The following is a 21,621-nucleotide window of genomic DNA, read 5'->3' as shown; positions in this document are numbered from 1 at the left end:
TTTCTTGTGGCATCATGTCATAAATCTTGCTGCTGTGATGGAACACTGTGGTATTTCACCCAGTAGATAAGGGAGTTTATCTGTCTCTCTCTCTGTCTCTCACAAAGCCTTTTAATCTCCACCCCTCTCTTTTTTCCTCCTCCCCTCAATCTCCCCCCTCTCCTTCTTCTTACCCCAAGGGTTGTGACTAGAGACACCTGTGTGATATGTGAGGTTGGAGATGTGTGATCTGTGATGTGTATGTGTGTGTTACATGAAGTAGGCGTGATGTGTGTAATGTGTGTGATTGTTGATTTGTGGTGAGACATGCCAATGGATGGCATGCCAAGGCAGCATGTGAGAGATTGTCTTTCAATGCCTGATCCACACACACACACTTGCACACACACCCACACACACACCCACACAAACAAATCACAATGAGATGAAAATGACTAAGATCTATGCACACACCCACTCAGATGTGGCCATCCATCAGAATGACACTGATCTGTTAGAGCAGTGGTTCCCAAACTGTAGGGGGGTCACGAGGAGTTGGCAGGGGTTGGCAGGGGGGGAAATTGTTTTTATAGGAACTCAGTCTGGCTTTAAACTTGCTCTTGAATGTTGTAATAGTAGAATGCACAAGGTGCAATTTCGAAATTGGGTAGTGCATCATCAGTTCCTCTTGTCATGTTAGTCATTGCATACCTTAGAGAGCTACAGTGAGTGAAAAAAATATTTGATCCCCTACTGATTTTGTACGTTTGCCCACTGACAAAGACATGATCAGTCTATAATTTTAATGGTAGGTTTATTTGAACAGTGAGAGACAGACTAACAACAAAAAAATCCAGAAAGAAGCATGTCAAAAATGTTATTAATTGATTTGCATTTTAATGAGGAAAATAAGTATTTGACCCCTCTGCAAAACATGACTTAGTACTTGGTGGCAAAACCCTTGTTGGCAATCACAGAGGCCAGACGTTTCTTGTAGTTGGCCACCAGGTTTGCAAACATCTCAGGAGGGATTTTGTCCCACTGCTCTTTGCAGATCTTCTCCAAGTCATTAAGGTTTTGAGCATGACGTTTGGCAACTCGAACCTTCAGCTCCCTCCACAGATGTTCTATGGGATTAAGATCTGGAGACTGGCTAGGCCACTCCAGGAATTTAATGTGCTTCTTCTTGAGCCACTCCTTTGTTGCCTTGGCCGTGTGTTTTGGGTCATTGTCATGCTGGAATACATATCTACAACCCATTTTCAATGCCCTGGCTGAGGGAAGGAGTTTCTCACCCAAGAGTTGACGGTACATGGCGCCGTCCATCGTCCCTTTGATGTGGTGAAGTTGTCCTGTCCCCTTAGCAGAAAAACACCCCCAAAGCATAATGTTTCCACCTCCATGTTTGACGGTGGGGATGGTGTTCTTGGGGTCATAGGCTGCATTCCTCCTCCTCCAAACACGGCGAGTTGAGTTGATGCCAAAGAGCTCAATTTTGGTCTCATCTGACCACAACATTTTCACCCAGTTCTCCTCTGAATCATTCTGATGTTCATTGGCAAACTTCAGACGGGCCTGTATATGCACTTTCTTGAGCAGGGGGACCTTGCGGGTGCTGCAGGATTTCAGTCCTTCACGGCGTTGTGTGTTACCAATTGTTTTCTTGGTGACTATGGTCCCAGTTGCCTTGAGATCATTGACAAGATCCTCCCGTGTAGTTCTGGGCTGATTACTCACCGTTCTCATGATCATTGCAACTCCACGAGGTGAGATCTTGCATGGAGCCCCAGGCCGAGGGAGATTGACAGTTCTTTGTGTTTCTTCCATTTGCGAATAATCGCACCAACTGTTGTCATCTTCTCACCAAGCTGCTTGGCGATGGTCTTGTAGCCCATTCCAGCCTGGGGGGGCGGGTTCCCCAATGCCGGAAGGGGGGCCCGAGAGAAACAGTTTGGGAACCCCTGTTAGAGTATGCATCATAGCTCTGTGCTGTATTGACTTGCTACAGTACATCCTCCTCTACTCCCTCTCTGCACTACTAGAGGTCAAAGGTACATGAGAGTGTTTCTTTTATTAAACATATTACTTATGGTCTCACTAGTGAGGAAATGGAGATACCAAAATTGATTTTATAGCATGATAGCAATAAATAGATAGAATGAGAGAGAGAAGGCAAGACAGAGAGATAAAGAGAGTGAGATAGGGAGAGTTAAAGGGACAGTGTAGTAAAGTATAGAGAGTGACTTAGCATATTCTACCATAGCCTAACCCATGACTGTTACAGGCCACAGCATGTCCACAAGGCACACCCTCACATACTCCACTCAACACTTTATAAATACACCCCCACCACTTCACTATTGCCACGGTAATGACCCCCTGGCTGGGGTCAAATGTCAGATGGGAACCAGGAAAATGTCAGGAAGACATGAAAGCGAGTGAAGGAGAAACAGAAGCCTAATAAGCTACAGTAATACGCTACAGTCCATGGGAGTCATTTACGCAGGATAGTGAAATATTAGCCTATTACGTGTGCCAGTGAAATACCAGCTATGGGTACACAGGGTTTACTGAGTTTACTGTATGACAGTATGAGCTAATGTTACTGTGACTCAAGCAAACAGCACCTAGCAACAGTATGACCCATAAACAACTGAACACTACTGACCTCCATACAGTACTAATGGGGGAGTAGAGGTGGAATCAAGAAATGCATGAAACACAACTCTACTTATAGGGTACTGTTTTACGTACTTTTTAGTTTTTAATTAGTTTACCTAGTCTAATTACATAACCATTTTATTTCAACTAAAAAACATACTTGTAATATAAAGTGTTGCAGAGATGGGGAGATGAGGCTGTCCCCTGCTCTCTGAATGTGCCTGTTGATGCTAAAGTATGTGACAATGCTGCAGGTATACAGTATGTGTCCGTGTGTAGTTGGTATGCAGAGTGCCAGAGCCAGGCTCCAGTGGGTAGGGCTCCAGTGGGTAGGGCTCCAGTGGGTAGTCAAGTGTTGAGTCTTGACATGATTCATTACTGCAGAGGAAGCCTAATCGACTCTCTACTTCTCCCCTCCACTGTCACTCTGCACTCAAATTCACTTATGTATGCACTCAAATACACTGTGGAGTTTGTGAAAGAGAGGGATGAGGTATCGCACGGCAAGCGGTACCGATGCACCAAGCCTGGAACTGACAGGACCCTGAGCAGCTTCTACCCTCAAGTTCTAAGACTGCTAAATAGTTTGTTAAATAGTTAACCAATAGCTACACGGAATATCTGCATTGACCCTTTTTGCACTAATCTCTTTTGACTCATCACGTAAGCTGCTGTTACTGTTTATTATCTATCCCGTTGCCTAGTCACGTTATCCCTACCTATATGTACATATCTACCTCAATTAGGCATCCTTGTAGCTCAGCTGGTAGAGCATGGCGCTTGCAACGCCAGGGTTGTGGGTTCGATTCCCACGGGGGGCCAGTATGAAAATGTATGCACTCACTAACTGTAAGTCGCTCTGGATAAGAGCGTCTGCTAAAATGTCAAATGTAATTACCTTGTATTTTTCAACTAAATCCTTGTGTTATTGTTTTTCAACTTATTCATCGTGTTATTATTTTTCAACTTATTCCTCGTTATTATTTTTCAACTTATTCCTTGTGTTATTATTTTTCAACTTATTCCACTGTATTATTTTTCAATTTATTCCTTGTGTTATTATTTTTCAACTTATTCATCGTGTTATTAGTTTTCAACTTATTCCTCGTTATTATTTTTCAACTTATTCCTTGTGATATTATTTTTCAATTTATTCCACGGTATTATTTTTCAACTTATTCCTTGTGTTATAATTTTTCTACTTATTCCTTGTGTTATTATTTTTCAATTTATTCCTTATGTTATTATTTTTCAACTTATTCCTCATGTTATTATTTTTCAACTTAGTCCACGTTATTATTTTTCAACTTATTCCTTGTGCTATTATTTTTCAACTAATTCCTCGTGTTATTTTTTTTCTCATACTGGCCCCCCGTGGGAAACGAACCCACAACCCTAGCGTTGCAAACACCATGCTCTACCAACTGAGCTACACGGGGCCTATTCCTTGTGTTATTATTTTATTATTTTTCAACTTATTCCTCGTGTTATTATTTTTCAACTTATTCCTCGTGTTATTATTTTTCAACTTATTCCTTGTGTTAATATTTTTCAATACTGTCTACTATTCATATTTTTCTTTCTTTCTGCATTTCACTGTTAGTCTACACCTGTTGTTTACGAAGCATGTGACAAATACAATTTGATTTCATTTGAGATAGTGAGGGTTAAGAGGTAACAGAAAGGAAGAGAGACTTTACTGTAAAACACACATTAGAGAAGAAACCTGGCCCGGGGGTAGTAGAGGAACAAATAAGTAAAATAGCTGTTCTAAATATGAATACATTCTCTTTGTCAGCACCCCAACCATGCAGCCCCAGAAATGTAATTAAATGTTGGACCATGTCAGCAAGATTTTAACGCGACCGCTTCCCTTTCTCTCAAAGCCCCCTATCCGTCTACCCAAATCTCCCTCTTCCCCACCTGCCCCCCATCCATATCCTGAAATCAATCTCCTTCCCTGTGAGAAACACCATGAAATCGCTAATCTAAAAGGCATTAATTAATACATGCAGTGCCGTGCCAGCACTTTGAGCTAGTCTGCTCGATAGCCCCTAAAATACCTGTTTATCAGCAGAGATAAGGACAGAGGAGATTTCTGTTATACGTCTCATAATGAGACTAGACAAGGTAAAGGAATAAAAAAGCCAGTAGCCAATACTGGTCTATAAACTAGCCAGCCAAAACTGGTCTATAAACTAGCCAGCCAATTCTGGTCTATAAACTAGCCAGCCAAAACTGGTCTATAAACTAGCCAGCCAAAACTGGTCTATAAACTAGCCAGCCAATTCTGGTCTATAAACTAGCCAGCCAATTCTGGTCTATAAACTAGCCAGCCAATTCTGGTCTATAAACTAGCCATTATTGATGCCAAGCCAATTCGTAAACATTTTACATTCCCATAGGTCTTTAGAACGTTTTTCCTTCGCTAAACAACGTTTGTTCATTTTCACTCCATGGATCTGACACGACTGGATTGGTGAATGTACAGTGATATGACAGTACCTGTCCATATTTGGCAGCCAGGTGGAGAGGTGTCCAATAGCCATTGTCGGAGGGCTGAGGGTCCGCCCCGTTCTCCAGCAGCACAGACACCACCTCCCTGTAGCCACTAGCACAAGCTATGTGGAGCTAGAGAGAGAAGGAGAGAGAGACAGGGAGAGAGGGTTAAAGAAACACATTACACAGACACATCTACTGTATACAGCGATTGGTATAGAGTGAGAGAGCAAGAGAGGGAGAGCAAGATAGAGAGAGAGAGAGTGGTAGATAATAGAGGAGTACAGGTAGGTACCACAGGAGGTTGGTGGCACCTTAATTGGGGAGGACAGGCTTGTGGTAATGGCTGGAGCGTTATAAGTGGAATGGTATCAAATACATAAAACTCATGGTTTGATGCCATTCCATTGGTTCCGTTCCAGCCATTATTATGAGCCGTCCTCCACTCAGCAGCCTCCACTGGTAGGTACTCACCAGAGTGACCCCGTCGTTGTTGCATTGGTTGAGACTGCCCCCGCTGGAGACCAGCTGTCGAACATCAGACAACATGGTGCTGGGCCTCTGGGTACGCATGGTGTGCATGGACGTCACATCTACACCTGGAACAACACAACAACACACACACGTTAGTACAGCACACACACACCCCATGTGCAAACACACACATTACATTAATGATGTCTCTGTAGTCTGTACCAATCACAATTATCATGGGAGCCATTTTGGTTCTGTGTGTAATGTCTCCTTGAGAATCCTTAGTCTCCTTTTCAAAGTCACCAGACTGTCTTGGAGACTGACAGACAGACAGAGGTCTAAGAGAGGATGGAGGTCTAGCAGTGCAGTCTATCCCTGGCTAAAGGGGATCGATGGTCTGCTCTGATCTCCTCCACCCTCAAATACTCACAGGGGACCATTGTTTTGGTTGCCGAAGTGATAGCTATTGATTATAGATTGGTCTGTGTTTCTCTCTAACGATCACTGAATATAGAATGTTTTTGTCCCTTGGGCTTTGATTACTATAGGCAGTTATGTCTTATACGGTATGCTCAATTCTAATTAGTGGAGTGCATATAGGAATGGACAGGGAGAGTCCATAGGGTATGTGCCCTGTACGAGAGACTGTAAGAGAGACTTGAGACATAGCCATGTTACTGAGGCACCATAGACTTATAGAGTTTGACATGTTAATGTGCCACAGCAGGAAGAGGAGAGAGAGGCTGGACCTGAGCATGAGGGGATAGACACCACCTATAGGGGGTTTCGGATGAGGGGAGGGACGGTGATGCCATGGCAAGGCACTCCCCACCAGATCTGGGTTATTTGTTATTTAAATACATTTTTCTGTGTATTTGAGTATTTTCAAATACACAGCCAAAAACAAGTACTTTCATTAGAGTATTTGAATGGTTATTTGTAAAAACCAAATAGTCGACCAAATTGTATTTGAAATTGTGTGTGTGTGTTTGTGTGTGTGTGTGCGTGCGTGCATGCGCGTGTGTTTGTGGTGAGGTGTAGAGTGATATCTGTTTGGACCTCTGAGGTCCCATCCATCATGTTATCTCATGCGCCTAAAGATGGATTGGCATGCGGGATCTTTCTGTCATTCCTTCTTATCATTCTCTGTCGCTCTCACTCTCTCTCTCTCTCCCTCCTCTTTTTCTGTAGTTCAGTCTGTACTGTCTCATGTATTTCTTTTTTTGTCTTTTTTTGCCTCTGCCATTTTCTGTCTCATCTCTTGTTCTTTCTCTCCATCTCTGTTGACCTTCTCCATTCCCTGCTGGAGTGAGGTACTCCACTACCAGTTAGCCTGAGGGGGCACCTGACCTTCACACACACACATGCATGTGCAAACACACACCCACCCACTTGTACACCCACTCACTCACACACCCACACCCACCCACCCACACACACACACACAGCCACACACACACACACACACACACACACACACACACACACAATGCCTCACAGGAGGAGTGATGACCGTAGCTCGTTGGGACATGACAGGTGGGTCAGAATTACAAGACAGGGGAAGTTAACTGAAAGGACAGAGATTAATATCAGAGTATACTGTAAGCTAAAGTTAAGTTTATACTGAGGTATTTGCTAAATAAAGTTAGCATCATTGTCATCACAAGATGACGAGTGCCGGAAAACATCTGGACTACTGTAAGAACGGATGACAATCTAACTGTTATTTTTATTCAGTAGCACATTGTCAGACATGAGTATGTGTGACAGTTTGCCTGTGTGTGTGTGTGTGTGTGTGTGTGTGTGTGTGTGTGTGTGTGTGTGTGTGTGTATGTGTATGTGTATGTGTATGTGTATGTGTGTGTGTGTGTGTGTGTCTGTGTGCATGTGTGCATGTGTGCATGTGTACAGTACCAGTCAAAGTTTGGACACACCTACTCATTCAAGTCTTTATTTTTACTATTTTCTACATTTTAGAATAATAGTGAAGACATCAAAACTATGAAATAACAACTATGGAATCATGTAGTAACCAAAAAAGTGTTAAACAAATCTAAATATATTTGAGATTTGAGATTCTTCAAAGTAGCCACCCTTTGCCTCGATGACAGCTTTGCACACTCTTGGCATTCTCTCAACCAGCCTCATGAGGTAGTCACCTGAAATGCTTTTCCAACAGTCTTGAAGGAGTTCCCACATATGCTGAGCACTTGTTGGCTGCTTTTCCTTCATTCTGCGGTCCGACTCATCCCAAACCATCTCAATTGGGTTGAGGTCAGGTGATTGTGGAGGCCAGGTCAAACTACTGATGTCTTCACTATTATTCTACAATGTAGAAAATAGTAAAAAATAAAGAAAAACCCTTGAATGAGTAGGTGTGTCCAAACGTTTGACTGGTACTGTATATGTGTATGGGCTTGTGGGTATGTGACAATAAAACATACACTGAGTACACCAAACATTAGAGACACCTTCCTAATATAAGTTGCACCCCTGCCTTTTGCCCTCAGAACAGCCTCAATTCGTCAGGGCATGGACTCTACAAGGTGTCAAAACCGTTCAACAGGGATGCTGGCCCATGTTGACTTCAATGCTTCCTAACTGTAAGTCGCTCTGGATAAGAGCGTCTGCTAAATGACTAAAATGTAAATGTAAGTTGGCTGGATGTCCTTTGGGTGGTGGACCATTCTTGATATACACGGGACACTGTTGAGCATGAAAAACCCAGCAGCATTACAGTTCTTGACACAAACCTGTGCGCCTGGCACCTACTACCATACCCCGTTCAAAGGCACTTAAATATTTTGTCTTACCCATTCACCATCTGAATGGCACACATACACAATCCATGTCTCAATTGTCTCAAGGCTTAAAAATCATTCATAACTTGTCTCCTCCCCTTCATCTACACTGATTGACATCAATAAGGGGTCATAGCTTTCACCTGGATTCACCTGGTCAGTCTATGTCATGAAAAGAGCAGGTGTTCTTAATGTTTTGTACACTCAGTGTATATACAGTATATGTGTGTGTGTGTGTGTATGTTTGACTTCCTCTGTCTGACCCCATGTGCATTAAGTGAGAGGGACAGAGAGGACACAGTGTAGTAGTAGTAGTGGTTGGGAGAGAGACGATACAGTGTAGTAGTAGTGGTTGGGACAGAGAGGATACAGTGTAGTAGTAGTAGTGGTTGGGACAGAGAGGACACAGTGTAGTAGTAGTAGTGGTTGGGACAGAGGGGATACAGTGTAGTAGTAGTAGTGGTTGGGACAGAGAGGATACAGTGTAGTAGTAGTAGTGGTTGGGACAGAGAGGATACAGTGTAGTAGTAGTAGTGGTTGGGACAGAGAGGACACAGTGTAGTAGTAGTAGTGGTTGGGACAGAGAGGATACAGTGTAGTAGTAGTGGCTGGGACAGAGAGGATACAGTGTAGTAGTAGTAGTGGTTGGGCCAGAGAGGATACAGTGTAGTAGTAGTGGTTGGGACAGAGAGGATACAGTGTAGTAGTAGTGGTTGGGACAGAGAGGACACAGTGTAGTAGTAGTAGTGGTTGGGACAGAGAGGATACAGTGTAGTAGTAGTGGTTGGGACAGAGAGGATACAGTGTAGTAGTAGTTGTAGTGGTTGGGACAGAGAGGATACAGTGTAGTAGTAGTGGTTGGGACAGAGAGGACACAGTGTAGTAGTAGTAGTAGTGGTTGGGACAGAGAGGATACAGTGTAGTAGTAGTGGTTGGGACAGAGAGTATACAGTGTAGTAGTAGTAGTAGTGGTTTGGACAGAGAGGATACAGTGTAGTAGTAGTGGTTGGGACAGAGAGGACACAGTGTAGTAGTAGTGGTTGGGACAGAGGGAGAGACTAAGGGAGAGAGGGAGAATGGGGGTTGAGGAGGAACACTTCAACACACTGTAATGATAAATCACCATACGCCTGATGCCATGCCAGGGATGGAGGGACAGGGGGAGGATGGTATGGTCCCCCCTCCATCAGGCTATAATCCCCCTCTCTCCGTGCTGATGTATTGATGGCTATATGGTTTTTACTCTGAGGCAGATGGATGGTCTAAGTGGGATGGTCTCAGGGCCAACAGTGATATTACTGCTGTTAACACATTAGCATGCTAGTGCCTCCACCACCCTGCCAGGGAGCTGGACCATAACCATCAGTCTGAGTTGAGTTGAGCTAGTTAGATTATGGACACAGTGTTCTGGTGTTAGACGGGCCGGGCTGGATTGGATTGGATTGGGCTGGGGCCAGGCTAGGTTAAGTTAGGCTAGATAGGGCTAGGTTGTGGTGGCCTCCTGTAGCTCAGTTGGTAGAGCATGGCGCTTGCAACGCCAGGGTTGTGGGTTTGATTCCCATGGGGGGCCAGTATGAAAAATATATGCACTCACTAACTGTAAGTCGCTCTGGATAAGAGTGTCTGCTAAATGACTAAAATGTAAATGTAAAAATGTTGTGCTGGGGTTAATGCGAAGCTTCTTTGGACTGGTGAGAGCTACAGTAGGTACTGTACGGGTTCTATCTTACTGTTCTTCAACACCTTGTACAGCATACACACACTTACCCACATACAGTGCATTCCCGAAAGTATTGAGACCCCTTCACTTTTTCCACATTTTCTTACGTTACAGCCTTATTCTAAAATGGATTACATTATTTCCCCCCTCATTAATCTACACACAATACCTCATAATAACAAAGCAAAAACAGGTTTTTAGACATTTTTGCAAAAACTGAAATATCAAATTTACTTAAGTATTCAGACCCTTTACTCAGTACTTTGTTGAAGCACCTTTGGCAGTGATTACAGCCTCAAGTCTTCTTGGGTATGACGCTACAAGCTTGGCACACCTGTATTTGGGGAGTTTCTCCCATTCTTCTCTGCAGATCCTCTCAAGCTCTGTCAGGTTGGATGGGGAGCGTTGCTGCACAGCTATTTTCAGGTCTCTCCAGAGATGTTAGATCGGGTTAAAGTCTGGGCTCTGGCTGGGCCACTCAAAGTCATTCAGATATTTGTCCCGAAGCCACTCCTGCGTTCTCTTGGCTGTGTGCTTAGGGTCATTGTCCAGTTGGAAGGTGAACCTTCGCCCCAGTCTGGAGCAGGTTTTATCAAGGATCTCTCTGTACTTTGCTCCGTTCATCTTTCCCTCGATCCTGACTAGTCTCCCAGTCCCTGCCGCTGAAAAACATCCCCACAGCATGATGCTTCCACCACCATGCTTCACCGTAGGGATGGTGCCAGGTTTCCTCCAGACGTGACGCTTGGCATTCAGGCCAAAGAGTTAAATCTTGGATTCATCAGATCAGAGAATCTTGTTTCTCATGGTCTGAGAGTCCTTTAGGTGCCTTTTGGCAAACTCAAAGCGGGCAGTCATGTACCTTTTACTGAGGAGTGGCTTCCGTCTGGCCACTCTATCATAAAGGCCTGATTGGTGGAGTGCTGTAGAGATGGTTGTCCTTCTGGAAGGTTCTCACATCTCCACAGAGGAACTCTGGAGCTCTGTCAGAGTGACCATCGGGTTGTTGTTCACCTGCCTGACCAAGGCCCTTCTCCCCCTATTGCTCAGTTTGGCCGGGCGGCCAGCTCTAGGCAGAGTCTTGGTGGTTCCAAACTTCTTCCATTTAAGAATGATGGAGGCCACTGTGTTCTTGGGGGCCTTCAATGCTGCAGACAGTTTTTGGTAACCTTTCCCAGATCTGTGCCTCGACACAATCCTGTCTCTGAGCTCTACGGACAATTCTTTCGACCTTATGGCTTGGTTTTTGCTCTGACATACACTGTCAACTGTAGGACCTTATACAGTATAGACAGGTGTGTGCCTTTCCAAATCATGTCCAATCAACTGAATTTACCACAGGTGGACTCCAATCAAGTTGTAGAAACATCTCAAGGATGATCAATGGAAACAGGATGCACCTGAGTCTCATAGCAAAGGGTCTGAATAAATCAAATCACATTTTATTTGCCACATGCGTCGAATACAACAGGTGTAGACATTACAGTGAAATGCTTACTTACAAGCCCTTAACCAACAATGCAAATAGTCTGGGTAGCCATGAGTAGCTGTTCAGGAGTCTTATGGCTCGGGGGTAGAAGCTGTTAAGACGCCTTTTGGACCTAGACTTGGCGCTCCGGTACCGCTTGCCGTGCGGTAGAAGAGAGTCTATGACTAGGGTGGCTGAAGTCTTTGATAATTTTTAGGGCTTTCCTCTGACACCGCCTGGTTTAGAGGTCCTGGATGGCAGGAAACTTGGCCCCAGTGATGTACTGGGCCGTACGCACTACCCTCTGTAGTGCCTTGCGGTCGGAGGCTGAGCAGTTGCCATACAAGGCAGTGATGCAACCAGTCAGGATGCTCTCAATGGTGCAGCTGTAGAACTTTTTGAGGATCTGAGGACCCATGCCAAATCTTTTCAAACTCCTGAGGGGGAACAGGCTTTGCCCTCTTCCCTACTGTCTTGGTGTGTTTGGACCATAATACTTTGTGGACACCAAGGAACTTGAAGCTCTCAACCTGTTCCACTACAGCCCCATCGATGAGAATGGGGGCATGCTCAGTCCTCTTTTATTTCCTGTAGTCCACAGTTATCTCCTTTGTCTTGATCACGTTGGAGAGGTTGTTATCCTAGCACCACACAGCCAGGTCTCTGACCTCCTCCCTATAGGCTGTCTCATTGTTGTCTGTGATCAGGCCTACCACTGTTGTGTCGTCGGCAAACTTAATGATGGTGTTGGAGTCGTGCCTGGCCATGCAGTCATGGGTGAACAGGGAGTACAGGAGGGGACTGAGCATGCACAACTGAGGGGCCCCCGTGTTGAGGATCAGCGTGGTAGATGTGTTGTTGTTACCTACCCTTACCACCTGGGGGCGGCCCGTCAGGAGTCCAGGATCCAGTTGCAGAGGGAGGTGTTTGTCCCAGGGTCCTTAGCTTAGTGATGAGCTTTGAGGGCACTATGGTGTTGAACGCTGAGCTGTAGTCAATGAATAGCATTCTCACGTAGGTGTTCCTCTTGTCCAGGTGGGAAAGGGCAGTGTGGAGTGCAATAGAGATTGCATCATCTGTGGATATGTTGGGGTGGTATGCAAATTGGAGTGGGTCTAGGGTTTCTGGGATAATGTTGTTGATGTGAGCCATGACCAGCCTTTCAAAGCACTTCATGGCTACAGACGTGAGTGCTACCGGTCGGTAGTCATTTAGGCAGGTTATCTTAGTGTTCTTGGGCACAGGGACTATGGTAGTCTGCTTGAAACATGTTGGTATTACAGACTCAGTCAGGGACATGTTGAAAATGTCAGTGAAGACACTTGCCAGTTGGTCAGCGCATGCTTGGAGTACACGTCCTGGTAATCTGTCTGGCCCTGTGGTCTTGTGAATGTTGACCTGCTTAAAAGTCTTACTCACATCGGCTACAGAGAGCGTGATCACATAGTCATCCGGAACAGCTGATGTTCTCATGCATGCTTCAGTGTTGCTTGCCTCGAAGTGAGCATAGAAGTGATTTAGCTCGTCTGGTTGGCTTGTGTCGCTGGGGAGCTCGTGGCTGTGCTTCCCTTTGTAGTCTGTAATAGTTTTCAAGCCCTGCCACATCCGACGAGCGTCCGAGCTGGTGTAGTATGATTCAATTTTAGTCCTAAATTGACTCTTTGCCTGTTTGATGGTTCGTCGGAGGGCATTGCGGTCAAGGTCCCGCTCCTTGAAAGCGGCAGCTCTACCCTTTAGCTCAGTGCGGATGTTGCCTGTAATCCATGGCTTCTGGTTGGGGTATGTACGTACGGTCACTGTCGGGACGACATCATCGATGCACTTGTTGATGAAGCCAGTGACTGATGTGGTGTACTCCTCAATGCTATCAGAAGAATCCCGGAACATATTCCAGTCTGTGCTAGCAAAACAGTCCTGTAGCTTAGCATCTGTGTCATCTGACCACTTCCTTATTAACTGAGTCACTGGTGCTTCCTGCTTTAGTTTTTGCTCATAAACAGGAATCAGGAGGATAGAGTTATGGTCAGATTTGCCAAATGGAGGGCGAGGGAGAGCTTTGTACGCGTCTCTGTGTGTGGAGTAAAGGTGGTCTAGAGTTTTTTTCCCTCTGGTTGCACATTTAACATGCTGGTATTTCTTTTATTTCACCTTTATTTAACCAGGTAGGCCAGTTGAGAACAAGTTCTCAATTACAACTGGTAAAAATGAGGTAGAACGGATTTAAGTTTCCCTGCATTAAAGTCCCCGGCCACAAGATGCGCTGCCTCTGGATGAGCGTTTTCCTGTTTACTTATGGCCTTATACAGCTCATTGAGTGCAATCTTAGTGCCAGCATCGGCTTTTGGTGGTAAATAGACAGCTACGAGAAATATAGATGAAAACTCTCTTGGTAAATAGTGTGGTCTATAGCTTATCATGAGATACTCTACCTTAGGCGAGCAAAACCTTGAGACTTCCTTGGTATTAGATTTTATGCACCAGCTGTTGTTTACAAATATACACAGACCGCCACCAGCCGTTCTATCCTGCCGATGTAGCGTCTATCCCGCCAGCTGTATGTTATCCATGTCATCGTTCAGCCACGACTCGGTGAAACATAAGATATTACAGTTTTTAATTTCCCGTTGGTAGGATAACCTTAATCTTAGGTCGTCCAATTTATTTTCAAATGATTGAACATTGGCTAATAGGATTGATGGAAGAGGCAGTTTACTCGCTCGTCGTCGGATCCTTACAAGGCAACCCGACCTACGTCCACGATATCTCCGTCTCTTTCTCATGAGAATGACGGGGATTTGGGACTTTTTGGGTGTCTGTAGGATATCCTTCGCGTCCGACTCGTTGAAGAAAACATATTAGTCCAATATGAGGTGAGTAATCGCTGTCCTGATATCCAGAAGCTCTTTTTGGTCATAAGAGACAGTGGCAGAAACATTATGTACAGAATAAATTACAAATAACGTGAAAAAACACACATAATAGTACAATTGGTTAGAGGGCTGTAAAACGGCAGCCATCTTCTCCGGCTCCATTCTATACTTATTTATATAAGGTATTTCTGTTTTTGATTTTGTATAAATTTGCAAACATTTGTAAAAACCTGTTTTCGCTTTGTCATTATTGTGTGTAGATTGATGAGGGGGAAAAATTATTCAATCCATTTCAGAATAAGGCTGTAATGTAACAAAATGTGGAAAAGGTGAAGAGGTCTGAATACTTTCCGAATGCACTGTATATACAGTATCAATACCTTTTCCTCAGGCAATATGGCAGCCAACCATCCATGGGACCATTCCTTATAATTAAGTATTTCAGTCTGTCTCCTCACCTCACGTCATACATTTTTGCAGACATAACTTATGATCCGTTGAATGTCATTTTTTCAAATTAAGCCATTATCTCACGCATTCAGTAATATCTCACTTTATTTAGTTTTCTATTCAGTCTCCTTTAACTGCTGTGAAAAAAGAATGAACATTGAAGCGGGCAGTATAGTAACACATAGAGATGTTATATGGACTAGAACAAAATGTCATACTCCCGGGATAATAGACAGGTCTTCAACCAGAGTAATTGTGTGTGGGTGGAACATGGCAAAGATTGGAAAACGTTTCACAAAATACAAATATTATTTACAAAGGGAAAGTGTTTAGGTGAACATTTATATGGCTGGTTGGTGCACAATTAACACATATAGGCCTACAATATAACACAACACGACATGACACACCACATAAAGCAGAGTTTTGTGTTACCGTTTTCCTCCAGGTGTTTTCGGAGGATGTAGCTGGTCTCGGTTCCCTCAGTGGCGTAGTCCAGCGGAATGTTTCCGTTCACATCCTGAAGTAGAACATTCACCCCAGTCTTCCAGAAAACACAGAACATACCCAAAATAGAATGAAGAGAGGAGGGGAGGGGGGAGGGAGACACAAAGAAATTGAGTGGTTTCTCAGGCCATTCATCAGAGGGGAATCGATGATAAAGTAGGCCCAATTATCAGGCCCTCCCAGCAGTGTGTACCTGAGAAGAACCACAGGGACATTAACACTCAATGAAGTGAATTAAACAACTCATTACATATGGGACTGTGGGGGCCCCAGGGCAGGGACACGTGTGTGTGTGTCTGTGTGTGTGTTGATGGGACCTTGGGATCATCGGGGGGTGACAAGATTAATGGGTGTTTACTCAGTGGAGAGACCTACCAGTGCTGCCTTCTCTTGGTGTGTGAGATAACAACCTACCCCCAGGCAGACTACACTTGGACTGTGTAATGACTGCTGTTTGTCTAAACATACACTAGTAAAACATGGTTGGGATTCAACATTCCTCCCACCACTACCCTCGGGAACTACTCTGTGATTTGTCACCTCTGTTGTAACTTCACTCCTTTCTTCCTTGCCTCACTTCCTCTCTTTACCTTTTTTTCTCCCCTCTCTTTTATTTCTCTCTCTCTTTCTCTCTCTTTCCCTCTCTCTGTATCTCTCTCCCCTCTCTATAATATACTTAAACTAACACATTTCCTTTCACGTCACCATTGTCAGTCGTTCCCCATAAATCGCTGCTTGTCGTTTGCCTAAACAATAAAAGAGGTTGCAGTGTAATGATCATGGCTGGGCTGCAGCTGATAAGAGGGACAGGGCCTTTAAGTGAGGCTCCTTATTGAATATATACAGCTAATAGAATTCTAACGACCATGTTAGGATGCAGCCCAAGATTAATGGGCTAGTCCTCAAGCAGACAGAGAAAAGTGTGTGTGTGTGTGTGCATGGGGGGGAGGGGTTTGTGTGTCTTCGTGTGTGTGTGTGTGTGGGGGGGGGGCTTTACAGATTATAGAGAACGGAGGAAGAGGAATACCTAGCCGATGGATATAGGCTAGAGAGCAACCTACAAATGCTGAACCCCAATCCCCAAAATCGAAAGTCCAAACCCTTATATCTCAGAGCCCTGGACCCTAAAATTCAAACCTCAAAAACCAGGAAAATAAACAATCTGCAATCTCTAAACATTAGGGAAACATCAGAGATGATGTATCTACCTCTGTCATCAATGCCAAGCAATTAAAAAGGCAATTAATTTAGTTCAACTGATGTTATTGTTATGTAGTGGAGAGGTCTGCGTTTGGGGTTTGCCCCTTTGTTTCTTTGGGTAAAGTGCCTACCAATCTGTATGGTCTGGTCTAGCAGAAGCTGTTGTCACTCATTAGCAGGGTTAGTTAGGGGTTAATGAATGTCTTACTTAACATTCAACATCAGCTGGTGCTTTGTATCTATTCATGAGGAAGGGCTCATCGCTGTAAGAAGGAGAGCAGGGGGTGCGAGAAAGGAAGAGAGAGAGAGAAAGTGAGAGAGAGAGAGCGCACCTACCACCTGTCTATTTTCATACTTTTTTCATCCAGTCCAAATCTGCCAATCAAACAGCCTTTCTGCAGGTTTCAGAAAACCAGAGAGTGGCGAGGGACAGTTATCGACTTATCCACAGAATGTCACACACACACTCGGGACAATGAGTGTGTGCATATGTGTGTGCGTGTGTGTAGAGTAGAGTAGATAGGGGAGCAGTGGTGTCCCTGACCTGTCATTCTGAGCTCCCAGGTCAATAGGGGACTGTCCTAATGAAGACATCAGCTGACACAGCCTGGTCTGACTCTACAGTCAGACTACAGTAGGCTACACATTACTCTACCTACTGGACTGGTTCTCCTGAGGAAAACAACTGGGACCTCTGGAGTATGGCTGCTGATGTATGCATTGTGTTATTTATTTATTGTAGTTTATACCTAGCTGACATCTACCATTATGTCAAACTTTACAGTCAATCACGCAGTGAGAGAGACCTTCACATCTACAGATGTGAATACAAAGCGGCAGACAAATGTAATGGTATAAAATAATACAAGGAGCAGTATGAGTTTGACCACCTCTTTAATCCTAATGTAATCCTTGATCATAATAGTAACAATGTTAGATACAATATATGAAAGTATACGATTTGATTTGATTTGATATGACTACTATATCCCGGGGCAGGGAGCCTTTGGTGTCTGCCATCCCATCGATCGAGAGAGAGCATCATCTGTCTGATTACAGATAATAACCGCTGACACGTAGAAACGAGTGGCGTCCAGTTGTCTCCAGGGTGCCACACGTGCAACGGGGGTTAACAAGCTGAACTCGACACCCTCAGCTCTCACCGCCACATTATGATGGATCAGTGTTCATTGCCCTGACGACAGGATGCGCAACGTGCCCACAGTGGGATCAATACCAACAACAACTAAGATGTAGGACTGTCCCATGGGATGGCTGTAGGGACAGTAGCCCACTGGAGAGGAGCTAAACACATTATACATGTCCCTAAAGTTAGGTGAATGAGCTTAGAATTGACTAGCTATACACTCAAGGAGTGATCCACTATCACCCATGTGAACTAGTCCCCTACGCTAAAACAACTTACATCACAGTTTTCAGATTTATGGAAGGAGTCAGGATCAGGACAGAAGAGAATACTAGGTTCCACTATTTTACAAGAGTTCAGACATGGCCATGTTGTTAGGTATTAAAAGACCAAAGGAGCTGATCATTTTCAAATGTCAAAAGTGGGTCAGTCTTCTACTGTAGTTTCAGAGGGACTTATACGACTCAGGCTAAACCAATCTAAAAGGAAGTTTCATAACAACAGAAGATCTCAGGAGAACCATTTAATCACAATCTCCCATCTTAAGCCATGAGGAGTTTAATGAAGCCAGTAATATTAAGATGATTGCTGTAAGCCGTACCATCAACACCCAGCAACAGACAGTCAGGAGTTACACCATAGTAAGCACAAACTTCAGCGTTCACGCATAACTTTCAGACGTGTTCAGACTAAGTGTGTTTGAGAGGTCGGTGAAAGACTCAAAGTGACACATCAGAGGAGCACTCCAGACAGACCAGGCAGAGAAACCTCCAACGATCCACTGATATAACAGCATTACAGTGACATGAGAGAACTGATATCATGGTAGTATTCACAGTGATGGGGAGTAGTGAACTTCATGTAGTTCAACTAGTAATATAATACTGTACCTAGTTAGCTAGCTGAATAAACTAAGTTAGTCTATTCCTAGAAAACATTGAACCGCTGTAGTTTACAACAATTATAGTTTCTGAGGTGGAAGTTGGGAGAGTTATATTTGGGAGTTGTGGTGAGGGAGGCCCCGCTCTCTCCTTTCCCAGATGTTTAGTTCATTTCATTCCGATCTCCTCTGCATTATTGTAGCCATTTGCTGCAGCCTGTCAACTATGCCTCTGCCTATCCCTGTTCTCTCCTCTCCGCACAGGCTATACAAACGCCTCACACCGCGTGGCTGCTGCCTCTCTAACCTGGTGGTCCCTAAACGCACCACCCACGTGGAGTTCCAGGTCTCAGGCAGCCTCTGGAACTGCCGTTCTGCTGCCAACAAGGCAGAGTTCATCTCAGCCTATGCTACCCTCCAGTCCCTCGACTTCTTGGCGCTGACGGAAACATGGATTACCACTGAAAACACTGCTACTCCTACTGCTCTCTCCTCGTCTGACCATGTGTTCTCGCATACCCCGAGAGCATCTGGTCAGCGGGGTGGTGGCACAGGAATCCTCATCTCTCCCAAGTGGACATTCTCAATTTTTCCCCTGACCCATCTGTCTATCTCCTCATTTGAATTCCATGCTGTCACAGTCACTAGCCCATTTAAGCTTAATATCCTTGTCATCTATCGCCCTCCAGGTTCCCTTGGAGAGTTCATCAATGAGCTTGACGCCTTGATAAGTTCCTTTCCTGAGGATGGCTCACCCCTCACAGTTCTGGGAGATTTCAACCTCCCTACGTCTACATTTGACTAATTTCTCTCTGCCTCCTTCTTTCCACTCCTCTCCTCTTTTGACCTCACCCTCTCACCGTCCCCCCCTACTCACAAGGCAGGCAATACGCTTGACCTCATGCTAGATGCTGTTGTTCTACTAATCTCACTGCAACTCCCCTCCATGTCTCCGACCACTACTTTGTATCCTTTTCTCTCTCGCTCTCCTCCAACACTACTCACTCTGCCCCTACACAGATGGTAATGCGCCGTCGCAACCTTCGCTCTCTCTCTCCCGCTACTCTCTCCTCTTCCATCCTATCATCTCTTCCCGCTGCTCAATCCTTCTCCCTCCAATCTCCTGATTCTGCCTCCTCAACCCTCCTCTCCTCCCTTTCTGCATCCTTTGACTCTCTATGTCCCCTATCCTCCCGGCCGGCTCGGTCCTCCCCTCCAGCTCCGTGGCTTGATGACTCATTGCGAGCTCACAGAACAGAGCTCCGGGCAGCTGAGCGGAAATGGAAGAAAACTAGACTCCCTGTGGACCTGGCATCTTTTCACTCCCTCCTCTCTACGTTTTCTTCATCTGTTTCTGCTGCTAAGGCCACTTTCTACCACTCTAAATTCCAAGCATCTGCCTCTAACCCTAGGAAGCTCTTTGCCACATTCTCCTCCCTGCTGAATCCTCCACCCTCCCCTCCTCCCTCTCTGTGGATGACTTCGTCAACCATTTTGAAAAGAAGGTTGACGACATCCGACCCTCGTTTGTTAAGTCAAATGACACTGCTGGTCCTGCTCACACTGCCCTACCCTATGCTTTGACTTCTTTCTCCCCTCTCTCTCCAGATAAAATCTTGCGACTTGTGACGGCAGGCCGCCCAACAACCTGCCCGCTTGACCCTATCCCCTCCTCTCTTCTCCAGACCATCTCCGGTGACCTTCTCCCTTACCTCACCTCGCTGATCAACTCATCCTTGACCGCTGGCTATGTCCCTTCTGTCTTCAAGAGAGCGAGAGTTGCACCCCTTCTCAAAAAACCATCACTCAATCCCTTTGATGTCAACAACTACAGACCAGTATCCCTTCTTTCTTTTCTCTCCAAAACTATTGAGCGTGCCGTCTTTAGCCAACTCTCTTGCTATCTTTCTCAGAATGACCTTCTTGATTCAAACCAGTCAGGTTTCAAGACTGGTCATTCAACTGAGACTGCTCTTCTCTGTGTCACGGAGGCTCTCCGCACTGCTAAAGCTAACTCTCTCTCCTCTGCTCTTGTCCTTCTAGACCTGTCTGCTGCCTTTGATACTGTGAACCATCAGATCCTCCTCTCCACCCTCTCCGAGCTGGGCATCTCCGGCGCGGCTCACTCTTGGATTGCATCCTACCTGACCGGTCGCTCCTACCAAGTGCCGTGGCGAGAAGCTGTCTCCGCACCATGTGCTCTCACCACTGGTGTCCCGCAGGGCTCAGTTCTAGGCCCTCTCCTATTCTCGCTATACACCAAGTCACTTGGCTCTGTCATATCCTCACATGGCCTCTCCTATCATTGCTACGCAGACGACACACAACTAATCTTCTCCTTTCCCCCTTCTGATAACCAGGTGGCGAATCGCATCTCTGCATGTCTGGCAGACATATCAGTATGGATGACGGATCACCACCTCAAGCTGAACCTTGGCAAGACGGAGCTGCTCTTCCTCCCGGGGAAGGACTGCCTGTTCCATGATCTCGCCATCACGGTTGACAACTCCGTTGTGTCCTCCTCCCAGAATGCGAAGAGCCTTGGCGTGACCCTGGACAACACCCTGTCATTCTCCGCTAACATCAAGGCGGTGACCCGATCCTGTAGGTTCATGCTCTACAACATTCGGAGAGTACGACCCTGCCTTACACAGGAAGCGGCACAGGTCCTAATCCAGGCACTTGTCATCTCCCCGTCTGGATTACTGCAACTCGCTGTTAGCTGGGCTCCCTGCCTGTGCCATTAAACCCCCTACAACTCATCCAGAATGCCGCAGCCCGTCTGGTGTTCAACCTTCCCAAGTTCTCTCACGTCACCCCGCTCCTCCGCACACTCCACTGGCTTCCAGTTGAAGCTCGCATCTGCTACAAGACCATGGTGCTTGCCTACGGAGCTGTGAGGGGAACGGCACCTCCGTACCTTCAGGCTCTGATCAGTCCCTACACCCAAACGAGGGCATTGCGT

General features: G+C 45.4%; 1 protein-coding gene across 2 annotated transcripts in view; it reads right to left on the bottom strand.

Annotated features, from left to right (window-relative positions):
- Positions 1–21,621, bottom strand: part of LOC121571628 (unconventional myosin-XVI-like) — a 167,647-nt gene that overhangs the window by 100,439 nt on the left and 45,587 nt on the right. For both annotated transcript variants that reach the window (XM_041883205.2, XM_041883206.2), the window contains exons 5-7: positions 15,358–15,466; positions 5,614–5,738; positions 5,146–5,271 (exon numbers count right to left, since the gene is read on the bottom strand). In XM_041883205.2, the coding sequence (XP_041739139.1) occupies positions 5,146–5,271; positions 5,614–5,738; positions 15,358–15,466 (360 nt within the window). The remainder of the gene's footprint in view (positions 1–5,145; positions 5,272–5,613; positions 5,739–15,357; positions 15,467–21,621) is intronic.

Source organism: Coregonus clupeaformis, chromosome 40 (genome assembly GCF_020615455.1).
Source record: "Coregonus clupeaformis isolate EN_2021a chromosome 40, ASM2061545v1, whole genome shotgun sequence".
Lineage (NCBI taxonomy): Eukaryota > Metazoa > Chordata > Actinopteri > Salmoniformes > Salmonidae > Coregonus > Coregonus clupeaformis.
Note: the sequence above shows the minus strand (reverse complement) of the source record. Positions and strands in the feature narration are given on the sequence as shown.